Source organism: Mobula hypostoma, chromosome 21 (genome assembly GCF_963921235.1).
Source record: "Mobula hypostoma chromosome 21, sMobHyp1.1, whole genome shotgun sequence".
Lineage (NCBI taxonomy): Eukaryota > Metazoa > Chordata > Chondrichthyes > Myliobatiformes > Myliobatidae > Mobula > Mobula hypostoma.
The window spans coordinates 51701772-51718090 of record NC_086117.1 but is presented as its reverse complement, the minus strand read 5'-3'; the positions used below and the strand labels follow the sequence as shown (position 1 = coordinate 51718090).

At 42.3% G+C, this 16319-nt stretch overlaps 1 protein-coding gene across 1 annotated transcript in view; it reads left to right on the top strand.

Moving 5' to 3' along the window:
- Positions 1 to 16319, top strand: part of dnah10 (dynein axonemal heavy chain 10) — a 281471-nt gene that overhangs the window by 146235 nt on the left and 118917 nt on the right. Inside the window, exons 33-36 of the mRNA XM_063073994.1 lie at positions 3111 to 3245; positions 11070 to 11222; positions 12806 to 12994; positions 13342 to 13488. Of these exons, the coding sequence (XP_062930064.1) occupies positions 3111 to 3245; positions 11070 to 11222; positions 12806 to 12994; positions 13342 to 13488 (624 nt within the window). The remainder of the gene's footprint in view (positions 1 to 3110; positions 3246 to 11069; positions 11223 to 12805; positions 12995 to 13341; positions 13489 to 16319) is intronic.

The window sequence follows — 16319 nt, the reverse complement described above, 5'->3', positions numbered from 1 at the left end:
GTTGGAGGAACACCACACTATATTCCATTTGGGTAGCCTCCAGCCTGATGGCATGAACATCTATTTCTCAAACTTCCAGTAATGCCTCCCAACCCCCTCTCTCCTTCACTATTTCCCGTCCCCTTCTCCCTCTTCCTCTTCATCTCCTTGCCTGCCCATCACCTCCCTCTGATGCATCTCCCCCTTTTCTCTCTTCCAGGGTCTTCTGTCTCTTTCACCAATCAACTTCCCATTTCTTTATTTCATCTCTCCCCCTTCAGGTTTCACCTATGACCTTGTGTTTCTCTCTCCTCTCCCCCCACCTTTTAAATCTACTCCTCAACCTTTTTTCTCCAGTCCTGCCACAGGGTTTCGACCTAAAATGTCGACTATACTCTTTTCCACAGGTGCTGCCTGGCTTGCTGAGTTCCTCCAGCATTTTGTGTGGGTTGCCCAGGTGGTGATGCAGCCAGTCAGAATGCTCTCCATGGTATATCTGTAGACGTTTTTGAGTGTTTTAGGTGACAAACCAAACCTACTCAAACTCCTAATGGAATGTAGCTGCTGTCTTACCCTTCTTTATAGCTGCATCAATATGTGTGTCTCATTCTGTCTCTCTATAGCAGAAAAATTCTGTTACCATCTTTTTCACTTTTCTTGCAGCCGACTGAACATGTCTCAGAATATCGCAACCACATCCCCTACAAATTATACAACTGTTCCTTCAGAGGCAGGAGGGAGGGTCCAGAGGAGATCTATGAGTATGGAGATAGCAAATGCACGGGTTGTAACCTTACAAGGTTCCATTGATTCCAGAAAGGTTCCAAAAGACTGGCAAAAAGCAAATATAACCTCACAATACAGGTCACTTGGATCAAGTGGCAGCAGGGGTTGGAATGTTTAGATCATAAGACCATAAGACCATAGGAGCAGAATTAGGCCGTTTGGCTCATCGTGTCTGTTCTGCCATTTCAACATGGCTCATCCAATTTTTCTCTCAGCCCCAATCTCCTGCCTTCTCCCTGTATCCCTTCATGCCATGACCTATCAAAAATCTATCAACAGCTGCCTGTGGCAAAGAATTCCACAGATTCACCACACTCTGGCTAAAGAAATTTCTCCTCATCTCCGTTCTAAAAGGACATCCCTCTAATCTGAGGCTGTGTCCTCTGGTCTTAGACTCTCCCGCCATAGGAAACATCCTCTCCACATCCACTCTATTAAGCCCTTTCACCATTAGATAGGTTTCAATGAGGACACCCCTCATTCTTCTGAATTCCAGTGAATACAGGCCCAGAGCCATCAAACACTTTTCATGTGACAAGCCATTCAATCATTTTTGTTAACCTCCTTTGAACCCTCTCCAGTTTCAGCACGTCCTTTCTAAGATAAGGGGCCCAAAACTGCTCACAATACCCCAAGTGAGGCCTCGCCAGAGCTTTATAAAGTCTGAACGTTACATCCTTGCTTTTATGTTCTAGTCCTCTTTAAATGAATGCTAACATCTCATTTGCCTTCTTCACCACAGACTCAACCTGTAAACTAATTTTTGGGGAATTATGCACAAGGATTCTCAAGTCCCTTTGCACCTCAATTTTTTGTATTTTCACTTCACTTAGAAAATATTCAACCCTTTCATTTCTTCTCCAAAAGTGCATGACCATACACTTCCCAACACTATATTCCATCTGCCACTTCTTTGCCCATTCTCCCAACCTGTCTAAGTCCCTCTGTAGCCTCTCTACTTCCTGAAATCTACCTGCCCTCTATCTATCTTCATATTGTCTGCAAACTTTGCAACAAAGCCAGTAATTTCATCATCCAAATTATTTTTACATATAACATAAAAAGAATCAGTCCCAACACAGGTCCCTGTGGAACACCACTAGTTCCCTGTGGAACCAGAAAAGGCTCGCTTTATTCTCACTCTTTGCTTCCTGCCAATCAGCCACTGCCTATTCCATGCTAGAATCTGAAGAAATATATCTGTTTATGGAGAAGAGAAGGCTGAGAGGGGATCTGACAGAAGATTATAAAATGAAGAGAGACCTGGAGAGAATGCTTAGAGGGAATTTGCTCCTATTGTGGGTGTTCAGGACTCGAGGTCAGAGGTGATGTGAAGATAGTGAAGAGTGTCTTGAGGGAACATTGTCTTTTAGTTGGGATCTGGAATCCCTGTCCGTACAGATGTGGCAGGCTTCATTGTGGTCCTCGGTGGATAAATATTTGGAGAGGAGGAATTTGCAAGGCACCAGAGAACAGTTGGGGTAAGGCAGAGGGCTGAGGGAGTGGAGGTAGTGAGTTGTTATGGTAGAGAGCTGGTGTGGACACAATAAACTGCACATTCTATGATTCCATGATAAACATATTCTTTTTACAGATCTATAGATGTTTTTACAGTCTGTTTTATTAGCTGATTGGTATCCTTATCAAAGGCTTAGTGCTCCTTTGCTGAAACGTAAGATATTCCTAGTCTTTAGGTCTACTCCTTTTTTGGCAGCATCATAAGCCTCTTTCTTTCATCTCATGCTGACTTGCCTTGATAGTCCTGGTTGGACCACTTGTTTCTTTTAACCTCAAGAAATATATTTAATATTTTGTGTTAGTATTTCTTGTTTAATGTAACTTTCCAGTCTACAAACCTGTATTGTGGGGTTATATTTGCTTTTTGCCAGCCTTTTGAAACCTTTCTAGAATCAATGGAACCTTGTAAGGTTACAACCTGTGCATTTGCTATCTCCATAGCTACTTCCTTCCAAAGCCTTAGGGATCATCAGGAATTGAGCTTTCAGTGTGACTGTTTCCCTCAGTGTTAGGAGATCACAGATGTCACTGATGTCAAAGAATTCTGTTTGAATGTTGCTGTATAGATTGCAGGTTTCAGGGAAATAGGGCAGCAAAACCTGGATGGTTTGTGAATAAATAAAAACAGTTTTCAGACCAGAGAGCCTGAAAATCTCATTGCAGTGATGTTTGCATGTTGTACTAATGTTGATGTCAGTTGAAGGAGCCTTACACCCCAAAAACAGTCTCGGAGGAATGAAAACGATAGAGCTGTTTCCTGAGGCATCCATGGTCCTATCAGTTAATCTGTCCATCACAGCCACTCTGCCTTGTTTTTTTTTATCCAGGCTTTGTCGATGTATCTTGGAGGGGCACCCGCAGGACCAGCCGGAACCGGCAAAACTGAGACCACTAAAGACTTGGCCAAAGCTCTCGGACTGCTTTGTGTTGTGACGAATTGTGGAGAAGGCATGGATTACAAAGTAAGGACAGAATCATCCCCTGGTAGATTTTTTACCTGTCAAACTGTCTCAGTAATTAAATTGTATACCTGAATACTGTTAAGTCTTCTCAGATTCTTGTGTAGAACTTGGTTGTCACTTTTTCTCTTTCCAGTGATTTTTCTCTCTGTTCCCTTATTTCTCTGAGCTGAGGCAGCAGGCTAGAAACCTTAGATTGTCAAGGTTGTTGGTATAACCTAGATGGCCAAGCGCAGCCCATTATCCCTGCAAAGAGCAAGCCCAACACTTTCTTACAGAACTATTGTTGAAATGGAGTTTTTCCTTGTTGGGTGACAGTGCCAATGGCAAACAACCTGCATTCATTATAAAGTTGCAGGTGTCTTGTCATCAAAGCTCTGAGTTAAGACCATAAGACAAAGGAGTAGAATCAGGCCATTTGGCCCATCAAGTCTGCTCCACCATTGTATCATGGTTGATTTATTGTCCTTCACAACCCCATTTTCCTGCCTTCTTCTCACAACCTTTGATGCCCTGATTAATCAAGAACATATCAACCTCCACCCTAAATATTTTCAATAACTTGGCCTGCTTAGCTGTCTGTGATAAAGAATTATACAAATTCACCACTCTCTGGCTAAAGAAATTCCTCCTTATTTCTGTTCTAACTGGATATACCTCTATTCTGAGGCAGTGCCCTCTGGTCATAGACTTCCCCACTACAGAAAACATCCTTTCTGCATCCAGTCTATCCAGGCCTTGCAGTATTTGATAAGTTTCAATGAGATCCCCCCCTCATTCTTCTAAACTCCAGCTAGTACAGGTCCAGAGCCCTTAAATGATCCTCATATGTTAACTGGGATCATTCTCGTGAACCTCCTCTGTACCCTCTCCAGTCCAGCAGATCTTTTCTTAGATAAGAGACCCAGAAAGGATCACAATACTCCGTGCGGTCTGGCCAATGTCTTATGAAGCCTCAGCACCACCCTTCTTCATGTATTTAAGTTCTCTTGAAATGAATGTTAACATTGCATTTGCCTTCCTTACCACCAACTCGACCTGTAAGTTAACCTTTAGGGAATCCTACACAGACTCCCAAGTCCCATTGCAACTCTGATATTTGACGTTTCTCCCCGTTTAGTGTAGTCCACACCTTTATTCCTTCTACCAAAATGCATGACCATGCACTTCCCTGCGCTATATTCCATCTGCCACTTCTTTGCCCATTCTCCCAATTTGTCTAACTTCTTCTACAGTCATCCTGCTTCCTCAGCACTATCTGCCCCTCCAGCTATGTTTGTATCGTCCACAAATCTGGCCACAAAGCCATCAGTTCCATCATCCAAATCGTTGAAATACAGCGTAAAAAGAAGCGGTCCCAACGCAGGTCCCTGCGGAACACTACTTGTAACTGGCAGCCAACCAAAAAAAAGGTCCCCTTTATTCCCACTCTTTGCCTCCAGTCAGTCAGCCAATCTTCTATCTGTGCTAGTATCTTTCCTGTAATACCATGTACTCTCATCTTGTTAAACAGCCTCATGTATGGTGCCTTGTCAAAGGCCTTTTGAAAATCAAAGTAAATAGCACCCAATGATTCTCCTTTGTCTATTGAATTATAGAAAAGTACAGCACAGAAACAGGCCCTTCGGCCCATCTAGTCCATGCCGAATCAGTTACACTGCTTGGTCCCATCGGCCTGCACCCAGGCTATAACCCTCCATAATCCGGCCATCCATGTATCTAAACTTCTCTTAAAAGTTGAAAATGAGCTGGCATGCATCACTTGCGCTGGCAGCTCATTCCACACTCTCACGGCTGTCTTGAGTGAAGGGGAGTTTCCCCCATGTTTCCTTTAAACATTTCACCTTTCACCCTTAAGCTATGATAAGACTATAAGATATAGGAGCAGAATTAGGCCATTTAGCCTATCGAGTCTGCTCTGCCATTTCAACCAAGTTTCCTCTCTATATCAACCTCTGCCTTAAGTATACATTAAGACTTGGCCTCCACAGCTGCCTGTGGCAGAGAAATCCACAGATTCACCACTCTGCTTAAAAAAATTGCTCCTCATCTCCATTCTAAAGGAACATCCCTCTATTCTGATCTCTAGATGTAGTTCCACCCAAGCTCAGTGGAAAAAGCTGCTTTCACTTACCCTATCTATACTCCTCATAATTTTTGTATACCTCTATCAAATCTCCCCTCAATCTTCTACGTTATAGGGAATAAATTTCTAAACTATTTAATCTTTCCTTATAACTCAGGTCTTCCAGTCCCAGCAACATCCTTTTAAATTTTCCCTGCACCCATTCAAACTTATTTACATCTTTCCTGTAGGTAGGTGACCAAAACTGCAGACAATACTCCAAATTAGGCCTCAACTTCAACATAACATCCCATCCCCTGAACTCAGTACTTTGATTTATGAAAGCCAATGTGCCAAAAGCTGTCTTTACAACTGTACCTGTGCCATCACAACATTAGCTATCCTCTAATCCTCCAGTATCTCACCGATTGCTAAGGATCATTTAAAATCTCTTCTAGGGTCTGTGCAATTTCTGCACTTGCCTCCCACAGAGATCGAGGGAGTGCCTTGTCAGGACCTGGAGATTAATCCACCTAATTTGCCTCAAGACAGCAAATACCTCCTTTTCTGTAATCTGTGTAGGGTCCATGACCTCGCTGCTGCTTTGCCTCGCTTCTATAGTCTCTGTGTCTCTCTCCCGAGTAAATAAAAATGCTAAAAATCCATTTAAAATCTCCCCAATCTCTTCTGACTCCATGCATAGATTGCCATTCTGATCTTCCAGAGGTCTAACTTTGTCCCTTGTAATCCTTTTGCTCTTAACACATCTGCAGAAGCTCTTAGGATTCTCCTTCATCTTGTCTGCTAGGGCAACATTATGTCTTCTTTTAGTCCTCCTGATTTATCTCTTTTGTGTTCTCTTTTATTTCTTATACTCCATAAGCACCTCATTTGTTTTTCTTAACCATATCTCTTGAAAACCAAGGTTCCTTAAACCTGTTATCTTTACTTTTTATTCTTACAGGCACATACAAGCTTTGTACTCTCAAAATTTCTCCCACTTACTAAGTGCACATTTGCCAAAAAACAGCCTGTCCTAATCCACACTTGCCAGATCATTTCTGATACCATCAAAATTGGCCTTTCTCCAGTTTAGAATCTCAATCTGCGGAACTGACTTATCTTTTTCTATATTTATTTTGAAACTAATGGTGTTGTGATCACACGAAACAGGACTTTATCCTACCTGTTATTTCCTCAAAGAATTCCAACAGATTTGTCAGGCGAGATTTCCCTTCAAGGAATCCATGCTGACTTTTGCCTCTCTTGTCATGTGCATCCAAGTACCCCAAATAAGTGACTCCAACATCTTTTAACCACTGAGGTCAGGCTAACTGGCCTATAATTTCCTTTCTTTTGCCTCCCTTCCTTCTTGAAGAGAGGAGTAACATTTGCAATTACCTGTTCCTCTGGAACCATGCCAAAATCTAGTGATTCTTGAAAGATCATTACTAATGCCTCCATAATCACTCCAGCAACCTTTTTCAGAACCCTGGGGTGTAGCCCATCTGCTCTAGGTGACTTATCACCTTCCCAAGCACATTCTCCTTAGTAATAGCAATAACACTCATTTCTGCCCCTAATACTGTTGCATTTCGGGCATTCCTGTAGTGTATTCCACAATGAAAACAGATGCAAATACTTGTGTGGTTCGTTCACCATTTCTTTATCCCACAGTGTCCCATAGTCCAACAATTTTGCCCTATCATCTACCTATCTTTACTCACGGTTGCACTACTCACTGCATCAACTTGTGTACCAGCTGCCCCATCCTCAACCCAATCACTCCAGTTCTCATTCCCCTACTAAATTAGTGTAAACATCCCCTTCCCCAACAGCTTTCTCATTCCTGCCCCCAAGGATATTGGATCCCTTCCAGTTCAGAAATAACCTGTCCTTTTAGTATAGGTTATATCTTCCCAAGGAGAGATCCCAATAATCCAGAAATCTGAACCTCTGCCCCCTGCACCAATTCTTCAGCCACACTTTTATCTGCTAAATCATCCTATTCTTAGCCTCACTGGCATGTGGCATAGGCAGCAAACCAGATATTACTACCTTGGAGGTCTCACTTTTCTGCTTTCTACCTAACTCTCTATATTTTCTTTTCAGGACCTTCTGTCTTTTCTTGTCTGTGTTCTCCTAACTGAGAACCAAGCACAGTAAACACAGTACTTCATTATGTGTGGGTCTGTTTCAGGGAATCTGGAAAGGAGAACTATCAGGTGAGACACTGGGAAATGTTGCCAACTGGGAGCTGGACAATCCACATCAGGGCTACGTAAAAAGAGCGACATTTTAATCAGCAGGGTGATTGAGATTTCAAAGGCAGAGTTTCGCAACTGTTTCTCTGAGTTGAGGAGCAACCAATGAGCAAGAGGCTGTGCGTAAAAAGAGCTACCCTTCAGTCAAATCTGCATTAAAGATTTAAGAGAAGAGCTTTGTGCTGGTTTTCTCTGAATTTGGCAATCTACGTCAGCGCTGTGTAAAAAGAGCTACATTTTAATCAGGAGGGTGATTGAGATTTCAAAGGCAGTTTCGCCCCAGTTTCTCTGCGTTGAGGAGCGTCCGATCAGCAAGAGGGATTCATTAGAAAGGGCAAGTGAGAATAATTCAAGTGCAAGCAGAGCGGCCATTCTTTTTTAGTGTGTCAGTGTTTAGAGTGGCTTTGGTTCATGAGGCTAAGGCAAGATCAGGTTTGGGTGAAGTACTCTCACTTTGTCCGTCTTTGTTCATTTCTTATCTGTTAGGGAATATTAGATTAGTGAGAATGGCTCCAGCGGCAGTGTTTTGTACTCTGTGTGGCATTTGGGAAGTCTGAGAGACTGAAGGTATCCCAGATAAACACATCTGTACTAGGTGCACTGAGTTGCCGCTCCTGAGAGAAGGTATTAAGCAGAATAGACAAAAGAGAATCGGTTATTGTTGCAACACACATCAAAATTGCTGGTGAACGCAGCAGGCCAGGCAGCATCTCTAGAAAGAGGTACAGTCGACGTTTCGGGCTGAGACCCTTCGTCAGGAGTAACTGAAGGAAGAGCTAGTAAGAGATTTGAAAGTTCTCTTACTTTCAAATCCCTTACTCACTCTTCCTTCAGTTAGTTCTGACGAAGGGTCTCGGCCCGAAACGTCGACTGTACCTCTTCCTGGAGATGCCGCCTGGCCTGCTGCGTTCACCAGCAATTTTGATGTGTGTTGCTTGAATTTCCAGCATCTGCAGAATTCCTCGTGTTTTGGTTATTGTTGTGTATTTGGATTTTCAGAAGGCCTTTGACAAGGTGCCACAAACGAGGCTGCTTAACAATCTACAGCCCTTAGTCTTATAGGAAGGATTCTGGCATGGATAAAGCAGTGGCTGCCTGGCAGGAGGCGAAGTGCAGTGATAAAGGGCACTGCTGGTGACTAGTGGTGTTCCACAGGGGTCTATGTTGGGACTGATTCTTTTTACGTTATATGTCAATGATTTGGATGATGGAATTGATGGCTTTGTTGCAAAGTTTGCAGACGATATGAAGATAGTTGGAGGGCCAGGTAGTTTTGAAGAAGTAGAGAGGCTAAAGAAAGACTTAGGTTAGGAGAATGGGCAAAGGAAAGGCAGATGGAATACAGTGTTGGAAAGTGTATGATCATGCACTTTGGTAGAAGACATGAAAGGATTGACTATTTTCTAGATGGGGAGGAAATACAAAAAACTGAGGCGCAAAGGGACTTGGGAGACCTTCTGCAGGATTCCCTAAAGGTTAATTTGCAGATTGAGTCTTTGGTGCGGAAGGCAAATGGAATGTTAGCATTCATTTCAAGAGGGCTGGAATATACAAGCAAAAATGTAATGTTGAGACTTTATAAAGTACTGATGAGGCCTCACTTGGAGTATTGAGAGCAGTTTTGGACCCCTTGTAAAGGATGTGATTAAACTGAAGAGGGTTCAAAGGAGGTTCACAGAAATGATACCTGTTTTGAGTGGTTTGTCATGTGAAGAGCATTTGATGGCTCTGGGCCTGTATTCACTAGAATTCAGAAGAATGAGGGGTGACCTCATTGAAACATATCGAGTGGTGAAAGGCCTTGATAGAGTGGCTGTGGAGACGATGTTTGCTATGGTGGGAGAGCCTAAGACCAGAGGACACAGCCTCAGAATAGAGGAACATACTTTCAGAACGTAGATAAGGAAGAATTTCTTTATCTGGAGAGTGATGAATCTGTGGAATTTGTTGCCACAGGCAGAAGTGGGGGCCAAATCTGAATGTATATCTAAAGCAGAGGTTGATAGATTCTTGTTTGGTCAGGACATGAAGGGATACGGGGAGAAGGCAGGAGATTGGGGCTGAGACGAAAAATACGTTAGCCATGATGAAATGGTGGAACAGACCCGATGGGCCAAATGGCCTAATTCTGCCCTTATGTCATTTGGTCTTATGGTCTTAGATTCAGACACAGAGAGCAATTAGAGTTGAAGGCTGAGCACATTCTGTCTGCTGCCCTCTGAAGTGCTCTAAGTGAATTCTGTGAACATTGAGACAGTCAAATGAAGCCAGAGACATTTGAATTATACACAATAAACACTGCCATCTGCCCACTGAGAGAGATTTCAGGTTTGATTTGGGTGAATTGTACACCTGATAATAAAGCATTATTTAATACTGTGCTTAATGTTCTGTACAATCCCTCTCCCTGGAATTGTACTATGAACCAGTGATCTTCCAGGTGAGGCATCACTTCACCTGTGAGTCGACTGGGGTGATATACTGCGTCCGGTGCTCTCGATGTGGCCTTTTATATATTGGTGAGACCCGACGCAGACTGGGAGACCGCTTTGCTGAACATCTACGCTCTGTCCGCCAGAGAAAGCAGGATCTCCCAGTGGCCACACATTTTAATTCCACGTCCCATTCCCATTCTGACATGTCTATCCACGGCCTCCTCTACTGTAAAGATGAAGCCACACTCAGGTTGGAGGAACAACACCTTATATTCCGTCTGGGTAGCCTCCAACCTGATGGCATGAACATTGACTTCTCTAACTTCCGCTAGGCCCCACCTCCCCCTCGTACCCCATCTGTTACTCATTTTTATACACACATTCTTTCTCTCACTCTCCTTTTTCTCCCTCTGTCCCTCTGAATATACTTCTTGCCCATCCTCTGGGTCACCCCCCCCCGTCTTTCTTCCCGGACCTCCTGTCCCATGATCCTCTCGTATCCCCTTTTGCCTATCACCTGTCCAGCTCTCGGCTCTATCCCTCCCCCTCCTGTCTTCTCCTATCATTTTGCATCTCCCCCTCCCCCTCCAGCTTTCAAATCCCTTACTCACTCTTCCTTCAGTTAGTCCTGACGAAGGGTCTCGGCCTGAAACGTCGACTGCGCCTCTTCCTATAGATGCTGCTTGACCTGCTGCGTTCACCAGCAACTTTGATGTGTGTTGCTTGAATTTCCACCATCTGCAGAATTCCTGTTGTTATCTACTCTCAATGTGAGTTTTTACAGTTGTTATTTAATATGAAGCTAATGACAATATTATTGTCATACTTTGTTCCAGCAAGTCTTACTGGATGAAGGTAAAAGGGAGGAAATTGACATCCTTACCTACTCTGGGCCTCTGTCACTCCAGCCTTAGACCAAGTGGTTCACCCTTTACTGTCCTGTAAAATAGGCTGGAGACCCCTCGAGTGTATTTATCAGCTCCTTAGAGTAATTGGAGAAGGACAATAAATTCTGATCTTTCCAAGTGAACGATCATGTGAACCTGTGGCTCTTTTTCACCAGGCGATGGGGAACATCCTGTCGGGACTGGCTCAGTGTGGTGCCTGGGGATGCTTTGATGAATTTAACCGAATCGAGGCTGCGGTGCTGTCAGTTGTGTCCTCACAAATCCAGACTATTCGCAATGCACTCATACGGCACCTAACCAGGTTTCAGGTAAGGAACTGTGCAACCATCTGCAATCTTAGGCGCTGCCTGACCTGGTGAGATTTTGTGCTATTCTCTGTTTTACATTTCTACCACCTGCAAGCCTTTGTTCTTTATGTTTGTTTCCTTGTTCTGGAGGATTACTTACACCATTACCAGAAGAAAGTACAGAACAGTGCAAAAATCGTAGGTATAGATATATATAGCTAGAGAGCTAAGACTTTTGCACAGTACTGTCGTAATTTTATGTATTGCACGATACTGCTGCCGTAAAAACAAATTTCATGACATAACGTGAGTGATGATAAACCTGGTTCTGATATGGGTCTCTATTGTGGATTGAGAGTGGGAAGATAGGCAGAGAGAGGGGAATCATGGTTGGGAAAAGGGGAAGGGAGAGGGCAGGGAGCGGGAAGCACCAGAGAGACATTCTGTAATGATCAATAAACCAATTGTTTAAATCAAATGACGTTGCCTGGTGTCTCAGGGCTGGAAGTATCTGCACCCACACAACTCCCACCCTTTCTGCGGCACTCCACCACCACCATTCCAAATATCCTATGCTCCTGCCGGATTTACAAACACGCTTTCCTCTCCACGTTGACAAAGACAGTACTGTGCAAAAGTCCTTAGGCACCCTAGCTAATATATGTGCCTAAGACTTTTACCCAGTACTGTATATGATTCATATCTGACCCTCTCACTGTTCCAGATGTGGGGAGGGGTCAGGAGGGGTGAACAGAAGGAAAAGAGGAGAGCAAGGTGGATAGGTGAGTGTGGGTTACCTAACCCTGGGAGATCATTCCATCTGCCTATCATCCCCTTTCCATCTGGCTCCATCTATCACATACAAACCTGATACAAGTGTTGACCCAGAGTGTCAATTTGCAATTTTTGTCTCCACTGGAATTGTTGATCTGCTGAATTTTTCCAGTGATATCTCTCTCTCTCTCTCCCTCCCCCTTCTCCCTTCTCTCCTCCTTCTCCCTTCTCTCCCCCTTCTCCCTTCTCTCCTCCCTTCTCTCCCCCTTCTGCCTTCTCTCCCCTCTCCCCCTCTCCCCCCTCCCCTCTCCCCCTTCTCTCTCCTCTCTCTCATATATCTTGATTTCTGTCTTTATCCAACTCCAACTGACTCTAACTCTTTCTGTCTCAGTCTCTATATCTCTCAATCTCTCTCTGTCTATATCTCAATCTCTTGCTCTTGCACTTTCCCACTCTTCTGCTCACACTTGCTCTCTCACTCTCTCTCTCTCTCTGTCTCTCTCATGTTTCCCTCTTGTGCTTATCTTTCTTTCTCTGTGGTGATCTGTCACTCGTGGTCTATAGTGTATCCTGCTCTTCAGCATATCTGACAGCAGACTGGTTTTCATCTTCGTTGGCCTACCACATGATGTGATTAGTTATGGAAGATACACAGAGGTGGTTATTAATTCTTTAGCCTAATTTTGATCTTTATGGATATAGACTTACAGACTATCCTCATGGACACCAGTTGTTTTACTCGTGCACATATGATGTCATCATCTGTTCTGAGGGAAATGCTAGTAATCTTGCTGAGTTTCCTTGCACTCACTTTGACACTCCTTCCGCAGTTTGAAGGGCAGGAGATTTCTCTGGATAGTCGGATTGGTATTTTCATCACAATGAATCCCGGGTATGCTGGGCGGACAGAGCTGCCGGAATCAGTGAAAGCTCTCTTCAGGCCTGTGGTTGTCATTGTCCCAGACCTTCAACAAATCTGTGAAATTATGCTTTTCTCAGAAGGATTTCTGATGGCAAAGGTAGGATTGCAAACTCACTGAATTTCTAATGTGAAGTTCACTTTGTTTATAATTAAGTTATTTCAGAAAGTCATGGAACGAGATCATCCATTCCCGTTGTCTACACCAACTGAAATGCTTCCTTCCAGCATCGATCCCAGCAGGTTACAGCTTAGCACATCCAGAGCTCTGACAATGTTTCTGCCAACTCCACACCTGAAGCATTTTCCTCATCTCCCTCTAATCCTTCCACCAGTAATTTTAACTCTCTGCCGTCTAGTTTGAAATTACTCTGTTAACTTCAATGCTTTTATATTAAAGTAATTTACACTCAGTTTATTTTAATGTTTTTCTTCATTGAAATACAGATCCTTGCAAAGAAGATGACAGTACTTTACAAGCTGGGCAAGGAGCAGCTTTCAAAGCAACATCACTATGACTTTGGGCTTCGAGCTCTTAAGTCTGTACTTGTTATGGCCGGAGAACTGAAGAGAGGGTCTCCTGATATCAGTGAGGTAAAGCTGGGCTTACGTAGATAATTGTTTGCTTGGTTGGATATTAGGTGACACTTCCTAGAAGTAGCTGCATTTGTGAGCACTGATTTTTTGGTATTCCATCCATGGAATTACCAAGGGAGTTACTTTTTTCACTTAATCATGGAATCTGGGTATTCATTGCCACCCCAAGTTACCCCTGTATTGAGTAATGTGCTCAGTCATCCCCGAGGGCAGTTAGGAGTTCGTAAAATGCCATGGATGTGGGGTGACATAGAAATCAATTAAGAATTGCTAACCCTGTTCCCTGAAGGAATCATAAATCACTGGGGTATTGAGAAAAATCAGTGGAAAATTAGAGGATTGAGAAGCTTTTAAAATCCAACAGGATGCAACTAAAAAGCAATAAGGAGGAAAAAGATAAAATATGAAGGTCAGCTAGGCAATAATATAAAAAAGAATTCCAAAAGTTTTTTCCAGTTTCATATATAAGGAGAGTGAGAGTGGATTTCAGACAGCTTGAAAATGACTGTAAAGAGGTAGTAATGGAGGACAAAAAAATGGTGGATAAACGTAATACAATGGTGCTAGAAAGTTTGTGAACCCTGTAGAAGTTTCTCCATTTTTGCATTAATATGACCTAAAGTATGATCAGATTTTCATGTGTCCTAAAGCTAGCTAAAGAGAAACCAATTAAAGAACTAACACAAAACATTATACTTGTTAATTTGTTCATTGAGAAAAATGATCCAATATTACATGTATTTGTTGGAAAAAGTACGTGAACCTTTGTTTTCAGTAACTGGTGTGATCCCCTTGTATAGAAATAATTTCAACCAGACGTTTCCGGTAACTGTTGATCAGTCCTGAACATTGTCTTGGAGGACCTTTAGGCAATTTCTCCTTAGAAAACTGTTTCAACTCTAGGATGTTAGTGGGCATCCTTGTATGAACTGCTTGATTTAGATCCTTCCACAACATTTCTGTAGGACTAAGGTCAGGACTTTGACTCAGCCATTCTGAAAAATGAATTTTCTTCTTAAACCATTTTGTTGTTGATTTACTCTTGTCTTTCTGATCATTGTTTTGTTGCATTGTCCAACTTCTATTAAGCTTCAGGTGATGGACTGCTACCCTGGCATTCTCCTGTAAAATATCTTGATACGATTTTGAATTCATTGTTCCCTCAACAATTGTAAGCTGTCCAGGCCTGAGGGAACAAAGCAGCCCCAAACCATGACGCTCCTTCCACCATATTTCACAGTTGGAATGAGGTTTTGGCGTTGGTGTGCAGTGCCCTTTTCCCTCCCAACATAGCAGTGTGTATTTCTGCCAAGAAGTTCAATTTTCATCTCATCTGAGCACAAAACATTGTCCTAGGTGGTCTTTTGCAAACTTGAGACATGCAGCAATGTGTTTTTTAAGAGAGCAGTGGTTTCCTCCTTGGTGTCTTTCCATGAACACCATTCTTGTTCAGTGTTTTTATTATAGTGGACACATGAACAGAGACTTTAGCAAGTTCTAGAGATTTCTGCAGGTCTTTTGCTGATGCCCTTGGGTTCTTTTTCACTTGTTTCAGCATTGCACATTGTGTTCTTGGTGGATCTTTGCAGGAGGTCTACTCCTAAGCAACAATATTGGATTGTTTCCATTTGTAAACAATTTAGCTTACTGTGGACTGATGAGTACTCAGGTCTTTAGAAATGCTTTTGTAGCCTTTTCCAGCTTCATGCATCTCTGCAATTTTTCTTCTAGGGTCCTTTAAAAGTTGCTTTGATCATGGCATGGCGCAGATAAACAGATCTTTATTGAGAAGAGTAGGCTCTGTCAGAAACCTGTGTTTGTGTATCTTTTTTATAGGGCAGGGTACCTCTACGACCCACACCTCCAATCTCATATTATTGATAGAAGCACCTGATTCCAAATAGGAGGCATTACCACAAAGGTTCACATACTTCTTTTAAAAAGTTCATGAAATATTGGATATTTTTTTCTCAATAAATAAACACATGTAATGTTTTTTTTGGTGTTATTTATTTAATTGGGTTCTCTTTATCTAGTTATAGGACATGTGAAGATTTCTTTACATTTTAGGTCATAATTATGCAAAACAAAAGAGAAAATTCTACAAGGTTCACAAACTTTCTAACACCACTGTTATGTATTTTACATCAGTCTTCCCAGTGGAATACACTAGCAGTATGCCAGAAATTTTAGAGTATCAGGAGGTAGAAGTGAGTGTATTTGCAATTACTACGGAGAAGATGTTTGGAAGCTGAAAGGTCTGAAAGTAAATATGTCACCTGCACCAGATGAACTACACCCCATGGTTTTGAAAGCAGTAGCAGAAGAGATTGTGGAGGCATTAATTATGATCTTTCAAGAATCACTGGATTTTGGAATGATTCTGGAGGACTGGAATATTACAAATGTAAGTAAGTGTATGGCAGTCAAATCTAGGATCAAAAGTTCGACTTCTAATTTTTTCCAAACTAAGACATAACATCACCTGAGAGAACCATTGTATCAAAGTGGGAACAGAGACATCTTTCCATTTTAATAAAATAGCCCTTCTAGCCAATAATGTGACAAATGCAATTACGTATTGGTCTGATATAGAAATACTGTGAATATATTGAGGAATTATACCAAACAAGACTGTCAATTTATTAGGTTGTAAATTGATTTTTAAAGCTTTAGAAATTGTAGAAAAAATAGATTTCCAAAATTGCTTCAATACAGAACACGACCAAAACATATGTGTCAATGTAGCTGTCTCAATTTTGCATCTATCACAATTTGACTTCGAGAAAAGGTGCAGTTCTTTTGCCCATTATTATCATTTGATTTGA